This window comes from Lycium ferocissimum, unplaced genomic scaffold (assembly GCF_029784015.1).
Source record: "Lycium ferocissimum isolate CSIRO_LF1 unplaced genomic scaffold, AGI_CSIRO_Lferr_CH_V1 ctg18215, whole genome shotgun sequence".
Taxonomy (NCBI): Eukaryota; Viridiplantae; Streptophyta; class Magnoliopsida; order Solanales; family Solanaceae; genus Lycium; species Lycium ferocissimum.
In genome coordinates, this window is record NW_026717675.1 from 18,919 (window position 1) to 33,012 (window position 14,094).

Genomic DNA, 14,094 nt, shown 5'->3' on the forward strand with positions numbered 1-14,094 from the left:
GCATTGGTGACCCTTCTAGGATATTCCCCGTGGATGATATCCAAGTGACAGAGGAGTTATCGTACGAGGAGAACCCTATAGCTATACTGGATCGTCAAGTGAGAAGATTGCGTACTAAAGACGTGGCTTCCGTTAAAGTATTGTGGCGAAACAATAACAGGGAGGAGATGACTTGGGAAGCTGAAGAGGAGATGAAGAAGAAATATCCTCACTTGTTTCCTATGCCTACAGGTAATCTAAACTCCTCGTTGATTATATTGATTGGTAAATAAAGCTATATGTTATAACAATAAAAGAGACTCCCCCGAAGTCCCTATAAGACCTGGTGAGACTAGTATAACATTCGAGGACGAATGTTCTAAAGGGGGGAAGGATGTTATATCCCGTATTTTTGTACATTGGGATATTTTAAGCTAATCGCGACAAGTTAAGGACAAGACTATTTTGGGATCCGAGGTAGAGACTTTTAACCTCCGATTTTGTTTTAATGCACAAGTTGCTTATAAATTTTATTTGGTATAGAAATATTAATGGAGATTAGGGATTAATTAACCATGATTAGATTATTAAGTGGGATTAAAGTTTAATTATTTCATTAATTAAGCCATTAGTGGCCGCTGTGGGCCCCACCCATGGCTTGGCCAAATTTGATTGGCTCAAGCCATGAGTGGGACATGTGTCCAACATATAGGCATGATATAAATAGTAAATTGATGACAAGTAAAGTCATTTCTCATCTTCACAAACTTAAGAAAACTAGAGAGAGAGAGAGAGCTCTCGCCATGGCCGGCCGAGATTGAGCTTTGAAGCTGTTGATCAAAAAATAATTTTCTTCAAGTATTTCAACTCTTTGGAAGGTGTATAATAACGTGGAATTGATCCTAGGGAGCAAGAACAAGTATTAATTCAAGGCACAAATTCTAGCCAAGTTGAGAAGTCAAGTGTTAAAGGTAAGGTTTAATCTTTCTTTTGCATGTATTAAGGGTGGTTTTGAACGTGTTGTAATGTGTAGAAATGAATGAAATTCATGGAATTGTGTGTTGGTGTTGAAGCCGTGTAGGGGCTTTTGTGTAGAAATGGAGAATTGATTTTACTTGGTATTTTGGTTGTTGTTGTTATGGATTTTATGATGAGAATGAAGGGTTTAATGGTTCAAGTTGGAGTTGTAATTGTTTGTGGGCTGTTGTAGAAGTTAATATGATGTTAATATAGTTTCTTGCATTTATGTAAATGATGTTGTTAACGTGTGGTTGTTGGTATAGTTCATGAATTTGAAAGAAAAGAATGTGTTGTTGTTGTTCTTGTTGAACTTGGAAGATTATATGTTGTATTGTGTGTTGGTTGGGCTGTTTTGGAGTGTTGTACGGGTTGTCCGGAGTGTTCTCGAGTCTTGTTTGAATAGTCTCGGGTTGGTACTTGAATGTATGATTGTTGATGTTGGCTTGGTTGTATGTGGTTGGTATTGAATATAACGGAAACGTCGTCTAATTATCAATTATTTAGAAAGGAGTTACTAACGTTAGAATACGTTTCGAATTCCCTCGTAGCTTAACCGTAGTTCTTGACGTCTTAATATAGGTTGAGGTACTATTGGGCAGCGTATACGTGTTGTGTTGCGAGTAAACGCTAAAGGTATGTAAAGCCTATCCCTTCTTTCTTTTGGCATGTCCTAGATGTAAGTAAGATAAGTGATATGAGCTTTGGGGTAATTCTATTCATAAGTTCCGAGCATGTTTATGATTCTTATTCACTTCTTGATATTAGAATTCTTAAAATAGTCGAGCTATCGCCTCGAGTTTCTATATGATCGGATAGTAAATGATGCATAAAAGTTCCTATTCTTGAAAGGATTCTATAATGACTAATGACCATAACTTTTATAAGCATGTCTCGTATTAATTTGATACATGTCTATGATCCCCGAGGCTTTATTTTGATATAGTTCGTAATGATATTCAGAGATAACTTAATATGACTATCATCCCGATACTCGAGCGTTGATTAGTCTACTTATCTATCGAGTCTCAAAAGATGATTTATATGCATATGGTTACTCACTACTCGCTCGTGCATACCGTTATTACATCTTTCACCGAGTCACCTCACGTATGCCGTATCGTATATATATATATATATATATATATATATATATATATATATATATATATATATGATATGATGATGATGATATGATGTGCGAGTCGTGATACGGAGTTATGCCGTGATACGGATGATTTTATGCCACCGAGTCCCGGAGTAGGGCCGGACACGTTATGGCGCCAATGACGGGTGGCGACCATGTTCACCGAGTCCCATAATGGGCCGGATATGATATATGATATTGACATGCATGATTTGTGTTTCAAAAGCAAGCATTTTGGTATTCCTCGTTATTGTACTTGTTTTCCGTACTTCTTATTTCGTTATGATCCCGTTTATCGTATTTCATGCTTTATATACTCGCACATATTCCGCATACCGACCCCTTTCTTCGGGGGGTGCGTTTCATGCCCGCAGGTACGTACGCTCGTTTTGGTGATCCGCCGCCTAGGATATCTATTCTCGCTATCTTGGAGTGCTCCCTTGTCCCGAGCCTAGATTTTTGGTACGTATCCTTTTGTATGTATATATGTGTTTATCCAGGGGTACGGCGGGGCCCTGTCCCGTCATATGTTACTGTTGTCACTCTTAGAGGTCTGTAGACATATGTGTGGGTTGTGTGTGGTTATTGTTCAGTTGTGTCAGTATGACTTATGTTTTGGGGCGTTCCCATTCGTAGTGGCAGCCTTGTTGCTTGCGTATATATATATGTTTTGGGATGTTGTGTAGTGGCAGCCTTGTCGGCTTGCGTAGATATATATATATATATATATATATATATATATATATATATGTATATATATATATGAGACGGCTTCGCCTTTTTATATAAGTTCTTATCATGCTAGTTGGACGATTCCCCACATATTATGATAGCCTTGCCGCTTATATACGATGTTATCTTGTTGAAAGTATGTAAACTCATTTTCAAAGATGAGACAACCTTTTAGTGTGTCGTGAAACGTGTATATATATATATATATATATACATGCGACTATTGTTTTGAGACGACTTGTCTTGCCTTTTTATATATAAACTCGGCTCAATTAACCCTTTTAACGTCTATTTTTATTGCCTCTAAATCCAAGTAAATTGCAGCTAAAAGTTACATGCTTTAACGACTATTGTGTAGCAATAATTGTAATGGTTGCTAAACCAATTTCAAAATGTGTATTGACAATTACAATGGTAAATGTTAATAAAAACACACTATTATAATTTATAAAAATATAATATATTTCACTAACTCAAGATAAACAAAAGCAAGTACTAATTCATAATACTAATGTAATCAGCGAATTAAAAAATAATATTATGTGTCTAAACTAAATATTTAATGTCCTTGTAACTATTCCTGTCCAATACTTCCAGCAACAAATTTCTAAATGCACCCTCCAACAGTTTCACAACTCTGCATAATATTGAATCCTCCACGTGCTATTCAAACATCATACTATATAACCTGAAATAATAGAATGAGAGAATATGAAAAGATGAAATCTAATGTAAAAAAGTACATACATCTAATATATTGTGAAGTTTGTCTTACTCGAAATTTTACTAACTCTTCAAATTCTTATAAATTTTGCAAGAACTTCCCCAATAAATAAGACTATCAAATTTTCAACCTGTTTACAAAATAAATCTTATTTTGAAAGTACATCCCAGCATCTTACATCTCTAATATAATATTAGTTAACAGCTTCTCTACACAACATTTTTTGATGAAAAAAATTCAATATTATGCATCTGGTGATAACTGGAGTTGCTATAATTAATATATCTACACATTATTAAGTTAACTAATTTTCCGGATCCAATAGTATCATCATGGTATTGTAGGAATCCCTACAATATTTTGTCATTTGACAAACATCACCAACTAATACAACTCCAGCTTGCATTACACTACAATTCTAAACACAACTATTTGTTGTTTATTCAACACCAGGCACATAGACTATACTTATAATCATTTATGATATAAAAGCCATATTGGAAGAAAGGCAGTTGTGTAGCTCTATTTTTCGAAAGACTTGTATAGCCAATCAATATACCTTCATTGTCGTACTTGATGTAAACTAGACCTAAGAGTTACATGACACTTCAGTGCACATAACACGATCATTTGCAGTAAGTTACACGAGATTGGTAATACATGTGCGCCCACGTGTGTGTGTATGTATATGATGTATAACATAAATTACTTTATTTAGGGGCTAATTATTAGTGTTGTTGCTGTCTCATCTTACTACATGGCTGCTTGAGGCTTCCAAGTTAACCGACTGACTTGTAATCTAGTGCTGAGACTCCTAAATAATCTGGAAAATAGAGATTGAGGCTACTCACACCCAATCTAGGTGATTAATTTTGACAAAAAAAAAGGATATATCCTTTACTATTGGCATCTCCGAGGATATGTCATTAAGGAGGACAACGATTTATAACTGGACAGAAGTACTATGATAAAATATTCAAATAAAAGAACAATACCGTGAGAAGATGGAATTATTTTAGCAACATTATGTTCTCTAAACAACATATGTGGTGATTGTTGTACTCGCTCATGGCCACTGTTGGCATCGGGAACTAAAAAACATTAACACATTAGATAACATTATTTCTGTAAGATTTAAATTTCAATAAATGACTCCCAATGTTTAAAATTGACTTACTTGGTCATCTGAAATTCCATTGATATTCTGATGTATAGATAACTCATTAGGACCATTTCTGCTCATGGCTTTTCTCACCCATCCTAATTCAGATAGCAACTTCTCTTGATTTTGTTTCACCAAACTCAGTTCTTCATTTTGTTTTCCATTTATATCCTTTAACTTTGTTACCTCTTGTTCTAACCTTTTTACAACCTCATTAGACGAATCCTCTTCAACAATATTTCCAAAAGAAGATCTACTACCCCATAGTACAGAAGGAGTTGGACCAAGTCCTAAGGCACGAACATAACCAGTTTTTCATTTCCTAACACTTGTGAATACACATCTCCTTCCCGAGCAACAGAGCGAGGAGGTTGCTCGTTCGATCCTTCACTATTACTCAACTTTTCATTGATCATGTCCTGATCAGTTAAGAAACCAAACATAAGTAAATAATAACGAAAATATGTAAAAAATTGATCGAAGACGTAATCAGAAAATAAGATTAGTGATGCTTTATAGAACTCCTAAAGTGAATTCAAGTGGAAAATAGATGCATTTGACTGGAGAAGTGATAGCTGAGCGTTTCTATTTCTTATTACTTGATAACGCAAATAATAATGAATTCAAGTGTAGCTGAGAGTTTCTATCTCTAATTACTTGATAACTGAGAGTCAACCCATTCAAATTCAAGCTGAATTCTATTTAAATTCTGATGGCTGATCAATTCTAGGAGAAGATTAAATGACTCGGAAATAGAGGAGCTCTATCAATTGTTACAACAGTTGAATACTATTGTTTTAGTGGAAGATAAAGTAGATTATATTCTCCTATCTGAACATGTAGCAATGACAAGAAATTTCCTATTTAACACAATGTTCAGGTGTGTTGGTACTACAACTTAATACACGTGAATCCTTGTTGCTACTTTATTAGTGAATTTTACCCTACTTTATTTTTTTTAAAAAAAATTAAAAAGAGAGAGAGAGAGAGAAGAAAATCTTACAATTGTCTTCGCAGACTCCTCATCCAGTGGTCTGCCATCTTTACGTGGTTTATGAGTTAATATAAAAACTTGCGCTCGTGTAGGCTCAATACCATTTTTAGCCTGATACATTAAATAATGTCAAATAAGCACGACAAAAATAATTCTAAAATATTATATGTTTTAATCTATAAAAGAATACCTTCTCATCCATCAAGGTGGCAATACTTTTCGATCCACCTGTGTGTGGCATCTTTTGCTTGGCCCTATTGTTTCTGTTTGTTTGGCTGCGTCGCTGTCATTGAACCATAAAAAGACATCTTATAGTTTATACATAAAAATATCTTTTGCTTGGCCGTATGTGTTTTCAAGACTTCTAAAATTGATGATACCTTATCTTTTTCTGAAACCCAAGAGGAGACCAGACCAGTCCACTGATCCCTTGGTATACGACTCGGTTTATTCTTTAACAACACATCTTTGGTTTTTGATTTTGTCATATAAACATTTTTTAAATCACATTTGTAGTCTCTCCATTTCTTTCCTATTGACTTTATGACAAACTCTTCTCCACATGCTGGGATAGAAAACTTCTTCTAAAAAAACAAAAGCAAATGTTTGTAAGATGATATCATGTAAAACGGAGATGTGAACCAAAAAGAAATAAATTATATGAAGATTATCAACAACCTTAAATGAAACTGCATGAACCAATTGTCTCGCGCTAAAATTGGCTCTATATATCAGCTTTGAGGAACCATAGAAGAAGAAAAATCCAGAGTTTGACTATATATATATATATATATATATATACAGAGAGAGAGAGAGAGAGAGAGAGAGAGAGAGAGAGAGAGAGAGAGTCATCCAATTTCAGACTGATTCTACTTCAAGGATAAGGAACTAGAATCATCCAATTTCAAGAATAAGGAACTAGAGTCATCCAATTTCAGACTGATTCGAGATAAAGCCGACATGATAGCATTAGTACAGATCAGCGGACATCACATCACTTTAAGAAAGTGTGTTATTAAACATAAGGCTACTTAGAAACAAGACATGATAAACAACGAAAACTACCATATTCAGTGTGCAAGACTAATACAAAAAATCTATTTTAAAAATGAAAACTACATTCCTTGTCAATCAATTGTTGTAATACAATGCAAGCCAACTCTGGGTATACAAACAGTTCAGAATTTAAGTGTGAAACCATCAAATTCAACCATCCTTCATCACAAATATTGGTTATCATTTTAAGCTGGTCCCAAATTTAACGCTCAACAACAGGACAAGATCTTTTCGTTCATGTTTATTCCTTGTACTATACAAGGGCTGGCAACAATTTACTAACCTCACTAGAGTTCACCTCGAGAGTTCGCAATACTAAGGAGGTATCACTCGACGTTATATATATTATCACAATACATATATTGCCAAATGTTCTAGGCCCATTCTCTTCCTGAAACTAATCCCTGCACTAGCTTTTCAAACAGAGAAATCATTTAAGTTAAGAACAACAATGGACACCCCTGAAACTTCACTATCTCCAAAAGTTCCAGGGCGTCAATCACGAGCAGTCTTGGAAAAAAATTAAGGATAACGCGATATCTAATTCAATATTATAAAAATAAGTACCTGATCATTCAAAATATCTTTTTTTATTCCTAAGAAAATTCAAGGTGCGCCAACACCTAGAAACACAAATTAAACATAAACAGAGGGAGAACAAAGATAAAACAGTAGGCAAAACACAATAAAGCAGAGGGAGAAATAGAGGAACCTATTCAATCAATTTCCAGAGGTCAAAGATCATAGAAACAATTTAGCAAAAACAGATAAACTCAATTTTACAAATCAAAAATCGCATAGATGAACATCACAAGTCACAAATCAACTTAAGTCAAGTTTTGGGTACCTGTTAATCAGATTACTTTTATGAGAAAGACCAAAAATTGAACAAGATAAATGATTCCTGAAACAGTCTTAAAACCTACATGAAAGAGAAGATCGAGAGCGAGAAGATTGAGACAGAGACAACAAAAATCATCATCAATAATAAAAATCCTTAACTTCCAATACATCTCTGTATGTGTAAATTCTGGAAGCCGTAGGTGTAATATTTCTTTTTCATAATATTTACTTATGTACGAAGGGTGAGAGGGAGAGAGATACTAAGAAAATAGCTCAATTGGGAAAAAGAATTGAGAAGAGAAAGTGCAAATTCCTATTTAAATGTTAAGAGAATCTCCATCTTCTTTTCTTATAAGAAAAAAAAGATGGAGCCTACAAATCAAACACCTAGCAACCAAAGACACCTGAAGGGCAAGTTGGGCCCGAGGTATATTGGCCCTTTTGAGATTCTTCGTTGTGTTGGCAAGGTGGCTTATGAGTTGGCTTTGCCGCCAGGTTTGGTAGGTGTTCATTCAATATTCCATGTTTTCATGTTGAAGAAGTACCATTCAGACGGGTCTTATAGCATTCAGTGGGATTCCATATTATTTGATCAGAATCTGTCCTTCGAGGAAGAGCCCGTAGCAATCTTGGATAGGAAAGTGAGAAAGTTGAGGTCCAAAGATATCACTTCAGTGAAGGTGCAATGGAAGCACTGTCTGGTAGAAGAGGCCAATTGGGAGACCGAGGATGATATGCGGAGTAGATACCCTCAGTTGTTTGGCAGTTCAGCTATTACCTCCCACCTTCTTTCTTTTCGTTCGAGGACGAACGATTGATTGATTGGTATTTGATGTAACGACTCATTTGGTCGTTTTGGCCTTTCAGAGTCTTTTCCCCAAATACCCTTCCCGTAGCTTGGAAATGATACTCTTGACTTGTGGGGATAGGTGGCACGATTATATAATTGATGGGTAATTTTTGGAATATACTTATTTAATGTGTGAATATTTTATTAGTAGGAATTTTATTTGCACATATATAAGGTATAAATTAGTGAAAAATGTAATTGATTAGTGGGGCCAATTTTTACCTTATACATATTGGTTGTGCAAAAAGGTTATTTGGACAATTATTATAGTTGGAGGTTAATGGGCCAAACCCATAATTCATTCAATGCCCTATGTTACATAGCCCATATACAAGAATGAAGTAAAATTAGTAGGGTTTGACATTTTGGGATCATAACTTTAGCAATTCCTAGGAGAATATTGAACTGCGCATTTCCGAAGGGCGGATGACAATTGATTCATGTAAGAACTTGACTAAACATCTAATTCTCCGATTCATTAATTTCTAGGAAATATTTGACATTTACTGTTAAAGTAGTATTTGGTGGAAATGTATTGAAGTCCTAAGGGTTCTTTTTTCTTTTCTTTTTTCACTTTTTGTTAGAGTTCGACGTATAGGATTAGGAGACAAGTTAGTGGATCAGTCATTACTAATGATGAATAAATGATTGTGGGCTAATCTTTGGGAAAACTATAACTTAATGGGTGTTGGATTAATGCATAATCCCTGCACGTTTCTTTCAAGAATTGGAAGCACTGCTACCGTATTTTGTTCTAGTTTTGAAATTCTATAATGTTTATCATGGTGTAATTTCAACTTTGACTTATTAGTTTATGTATTTAAATTAGGTGAATTGGATTATATGTACACCTTCAAATACATGGTATCTAAGATATGGAAAGCTAGATTTTAATCCTAAGTTAAGATTTTGGGGTAATTAAAAGTTTTGAGCCCCAGTCTTAAGAAATGGGAGTTTAGATTTGAGAATCCATTTGTGTATGAAACTGACTAATTTTCGGAATATAGGACCCATAGGTTATGGGTAAAATGATTTTTTAAAAGTAAAATTCCCGTTTTGCCCTTGTGGGCCTGAGGTCACTTTTCGGGGTGCATTATGGGTGTCCTTAGATTCGTATTCTAACGTAGATAACATATTTGATAGATTTTAATCGTTCAAAGGCTCTACGCAAAGCGAAGGCATTGGTTTGATCGTTCGTGGCACCCGCTCGGCATTGGGTAGGTTACGGCTTACTTTAGTTAGACTTTGATTAGAGAATCGTATGTAGATATAGAAATGTAATGGGGATAGCATGATAGGCCTTCGGGCATGAAGTGGATGTGATATCCAATTAGGTTGGTATGATTTCTGATTATGTGGGCTTGTCGCCGATGTGTTGTATTTGACAAAGTGGTTGTGTTATGTGGGCTATGTTAGCCATATTTGATATCTACGTGTAAATTCTTGATTCGGATTGTCATGCATCTTCGTAATGGTAAGATTATGAGGAAAGGATAGTTGTTGGAAATGATTTGTCATTACAGTTACTTACCTCATGTACCATTGGCATTATGATATTTGATTGCACATTCATTCATACATATGTTCTGTTAACGCTTATCATGGCTGATATGTTGAGTTGTGAACTCCCAATGGGAACTATTCCAGGTGGACGATATATAATCATTGCATTGCATTGCACTCATTCATTCATTCATATATCTAACTGATCATTTGATGACTCATGTGTGTTTTGGTTGATTTCATGATTCCTTGACACTTTATTTGTATATGATACGTGACATACCTACTTGCTCTATGTGCTACTTGTTAGTTTCCACTTTGCATGCGTTATCTAATCATTGTCGACCTATGATACTTACCAGTACAAGTGTTGTACTGATACTACTCTTGCTGCACTTTTGTTGAGTATAGAGTACGATCCAGGCTCTAGTTCTACGCCTCGTGGCTAATACGCGAGGGTGACATCTTTCGGTCACTTAGGGTGAGCTACTTGGTCATCCGTGGCCCCTAAAGGATCCTCTTTATTTATTTCTGTTTTTGTATTCGACGGACAGTATGTAGCCTTCGGACATTTTCAGACTTGTATTCCCGACTATGTTTAACGCTCTTGTACCCTTTGACCAGATTTTGGGGATGTTGAGACATTTTACGGTTACAATAAGCATTTAAGACTTGATAACTTCTTCTTATTTAAATTTTCCGCTAATTTAACTTGTTTTGGGAATGTGGTTCGCCTACTCGGCGGGATAGTGTAAGTGTCACCATGACTCGCGATTTGGGTCGTGACACTTATTGTCCCTAAACTGCTGAATTAAGACTCTGAACAACTAAGAATTGGCCCTGTTGCATTCATTTGAAAGAACAAGTGTGATTGATCTTGTGATACTGTCCTTATAAGGTGTAGCATAAAGCATAATTGTAAACCTTGTAACTCCTTGTCAAAATATGAGTTCATTTGATTAAATGTTCTAAAGAAGAATATTTTTTATTCATGAAATGACTCCTCACTCTGCAAATGACCTATGAAGCATGATCCCTTTCCCTTTGTCCTTGTTTGAATACTAACCAATATACCATAGAAGAAAATCCTTCCTGTTCTAGTTTCTGTGCACGTATGAGAATCTAAAGTTTGATATGGGTATTCATGTTCTTCTTCATATGCTGAAATGGTTGTTCCTCTATTGGCCAAGATAATCCTCTCTTCTCTCATTTTTCCTTTTGTTTGATATACTATGATGAGGGATATACACCAAGTATATTAGATATACATACCCCTTATATACCTAGTATATATTGATTTGTATACCTATAGTATATCACGATATTGAATGGGAACTGAAACTGCCATCCCTTATGTTAGGCCCATTCCCTTAACATCATTATCCCCATAATTGATTTGGGCCTTCCCTTGCTTGTTTATATGTGTTGTCCTCGTTTAGGTCTTTATTTGTTTTTTTCTTTTAAGAAAATCTTTGTGGGTTTCCTATCATGTCTTTTGGCCTCACTATAATTATTTGGGTTTGTTTTTGTCACTCCCTAAATTCTGAGAGGCGTTATCGGCACCCAGTTCCAAACTCGGCCTGAGCACACCACTTTGCAACTGTAACTTTGGAGGGGTAACCCTCAACTTAGGCCGACAAGGCCTACCTGTAAACAGATAATACCAGCCAAGGCTGACAAGGCTGTATCCTGACTCATTTGAACATAACATCAATCTCGCATGATGGGTAAGCACACCCAAAAGCGCGCGCGTGTGTGTGTGTATATATATATATAAACTGCGCAGGCCGACGAGGCCGCCATGAGCGTCTACAAATAGCACCACCAAAAAGAACATACACTAGGGTCGGCAAGGCCGCCATAATAACACTACTGGACATACAGGATACACAGGATGCGTCTACAAGCCTCTAATAGAGTAATGACTATACTATGGCCGGGACAGGGCCCAGACCCACCCATTATCTGTATATACACAAAACACTGGATTGGGTAACTCCGAATGACATGGAGCTTACCACTACAGTTGGTACTCGACAATCTACTGAGGCGGTCTCTCTAGCTGCCTATTTGAACCTGCGGGCATGAACACAGCGTCCCTAGGCAAAGGGACGTCAGTACGAAATAATGTACCGAGTATGTAAGGCAACTCAAACTACTACTGAAATGAAATATAAGATAACTGAACATAAACTGAAGAGTCAATAAAGAATCCGGTTGTACTTACCTGCCTCTGACGTCTAATAACTAATAACATGACATCAAACTACTTAGCCTCGTATAAGACATCTAGACATGCATGATTAGCCCCGAAGGTACTCAATGTAGCCGCAAAGGCAGTCTGCATGTATAATCGTAGCCCCGAAGGCAAGCGCAGAGTCTATATAGCCCCGAAGGCATCTTTATGGCCAATAGCCCCGAAGGCAAACATCATAGCCCCGAAGGAAAGTGCAGAGTCTGTATAGCCCCGAAGGCATCTGTATGGCCAATAGCCCTGAAGGAAAACATCATAGCCCCGAAGGCAACCATAACTCTATACATTTTATAGTCATGCTTTCTATCGTTCTAACTATTTAGCTAACTCGGCTAATCATAAGCTTATTCCCAATAAAGGAGAAGTGCTACAGTAGCGTCATGGTAACCCAAGTACAACTTCTATGAATAGCACATCTTTGTGCGAATAGTCGAAAGTAGCTCGACAAGGGGGAAATCATGCCAAAATGAGAAAAAGAAATAGCCTTTACATACCTTGATTTAACCTTCGAATGACTACGATGAGTCAATCCCTCGGAAGAACATTTAACCTGTTAAAATGGCCTAATAACCTAGCCAAACATCACAACCAAACCAATACTATCCTCGAGCCATCAAGGAGCGACAAGCTCCCGGGGCTATATATAGAATGGTGTACTCCACACCCAACCTTCTTTTAACAACAAACAAGATCTACACGAGCTACCAACCCCTCCAGATTTCCATATCACATAAAAACAGCCCTTCATCAACTTATACAATTATTACAACTTGAACTCATGGCTTCCAATCACCGTCCCGTGAATTTGTATCGAAAACACATTAAAATAACTATATGAATTCATATTTATGATTAGAAGGACTTTTACATACCTCGGGCTCTTCATGGTAGTCCCGCGAGTTCGACACGACCCCAAGAATGCTAATTTCTTTCCGACCTTAAGGTCGGATGCCGAACTTGATTTTAGTTGACGTAGTTGACCTCTACAAATATTCTACTTGGGAGATATGTTGTCTGAACGTGCAGAACCTAATATACAAAGTTATGTATGAAGTCAACCACTACCAGCGAATTATTTTTAACTCCCGGTTATGGTGTTGAACTTACTCATTACTTCCTTAACTTTGAAGAATTCGTGTTACGACATATAATGTATGCAAAAAGGCAAACATATTATTCACATGGGGCGGTGGTATCCTTTTTAGATAGATAAGATCTTATATTTGATTACCAATTAAGATATCATGCTATATCTATCCACCTATCTCTATTTAATACTTTAATAAAGGTAAAGAACTTTATATCTAGTATTTTAATAATTTCTCTAATGACCCAATCATAAAATTTCTTTCATAAATAAATTATAAATATTCCATAAAATTAAAACATATAGTAATATTGCATAAAGATTAAAACATCAAGAAGACATTTTTTTTTTCAAATCCTAATTTTTCCAACCCAATATCAAGAGTACACAATTTTTGTACTATAAATTCTCAAAATGGGAAAAGATGATTTTCTTATGAGAAAATACGTTCTATTATTATAATAAATAAAATCTTATTTATAACTTCCTCATGACATGTATATACTTTACGGCATATCCAAAAAGTAGTAACAATAAGAACTAGCTAAAATCATATTTATCAAAATTTTACAAAAAGAGTTTCACTCAAAAGAAAAGACAATATCAAGTATATATATAATGGTTTCGAAATTCGTCAAACTTATGGGGTCTTATATCTATAACCTCATGTATGACCTTAATCCCTTCCAACTCATATGGATTTACGACAATGCATCCTAATGCCCAAAATAAAAATTTTTTGGGGT

At 35.8% G+C, this 14,094-nt stretch overlaps 1 protein-coding gene and 1 long non-coding RNA gene across 5 annotated transcripts; one reads left to right on the forward strand and one right to left on the reverse strand.

The window, feature by feature from the left end:
- Positions 1–3,311: 3,311 nt before the first annotated feature.
- LOC132042833 (uncharacterized) lies at positions 3,312–8,440 on the reverse strand. 4 transcript variants are annotated; one of them, XR_009411594.1, is made up of 7 exons: positions 7,659–8,049; positions 6,136–6,339; positions 5,946–6,038; positions 5,765–5,866; positions 4,777–5,180; positions 4,595–4,690; positions 3,312–3,563 (listed from the first exon to the last, which is right to left on the reverse strand). XR_009411594.1 is itself a non-coding variant. In XM_059433347.1 (7 exons), exons 3-6 carry the CDS (start codon positions 6,241–6,243, stop codon positions 5,052–5,054), a joined length of 432 nt encoding a protein of 143 aa, XP_059289330.1. In that variant the 5' UTR covers positions 6,244–6,339; positions 7,659–7,733; positions 8,059–8,440; the 3' UTR covers positions 3,312–3,563; positions 4,595–5,051. The 4 variants fall into 4 exon arrangements, 3 of the variants coding, with proteins under 3 accessions (XP_059289330.1, XP_059289329.1, XP_059289328.1); XM_059433347.1 differs by adding an exon at positions 8,059–8,440 and having other exon boundaries at positions 4,595–5,180; positions 7,659–7,733; XM_059433346.1 differs by having other exon boundaries at positions 4,595–5,180; positions 7,659–7,733; positions 7,814–8,048.
- A 395-nt stretch (positions 8,441–8,835) lies between these two features.
- Positions 8,836–10,696, forward strand: LOC132042832 (uncharacterized). The gene is made up of 2 exons (XR_009411593.1): positions 8,836–8,946; positions 10,419–10,696. It is a non-coding gene; the product is annotated as an uncharacterized LOC132042832 (long non-coding RNA).
- The last annotated feature ends 3,398 nt before the right edge of the window (positions 10,697–14,094 follow it).

Bases quoted from the DNA above. Each gene is read 5' to 3' on its own strand.
- LOC132042833 (XM_059433347.1), bottom strand. From the start codon at position 6,243: ATGACAAAATCAAAAACCAAAGATGTGTTGTTAAAGAATAAACCGAGT. The intron at 6,039-6,135 runs GTATCATCAATT...GTTCAATGACAG, and splicing joins GGGTTTCAGAAAAAGATAAG to CGACGCAGCCAAACAAACAG. The intron at 5,181-5,764 runs GTAAGATTTTCT...TTAACTGATCAG, and splicing joins AGGAGTCTGCGAAGACAATT to GACATGATCAATGAAAAGTT.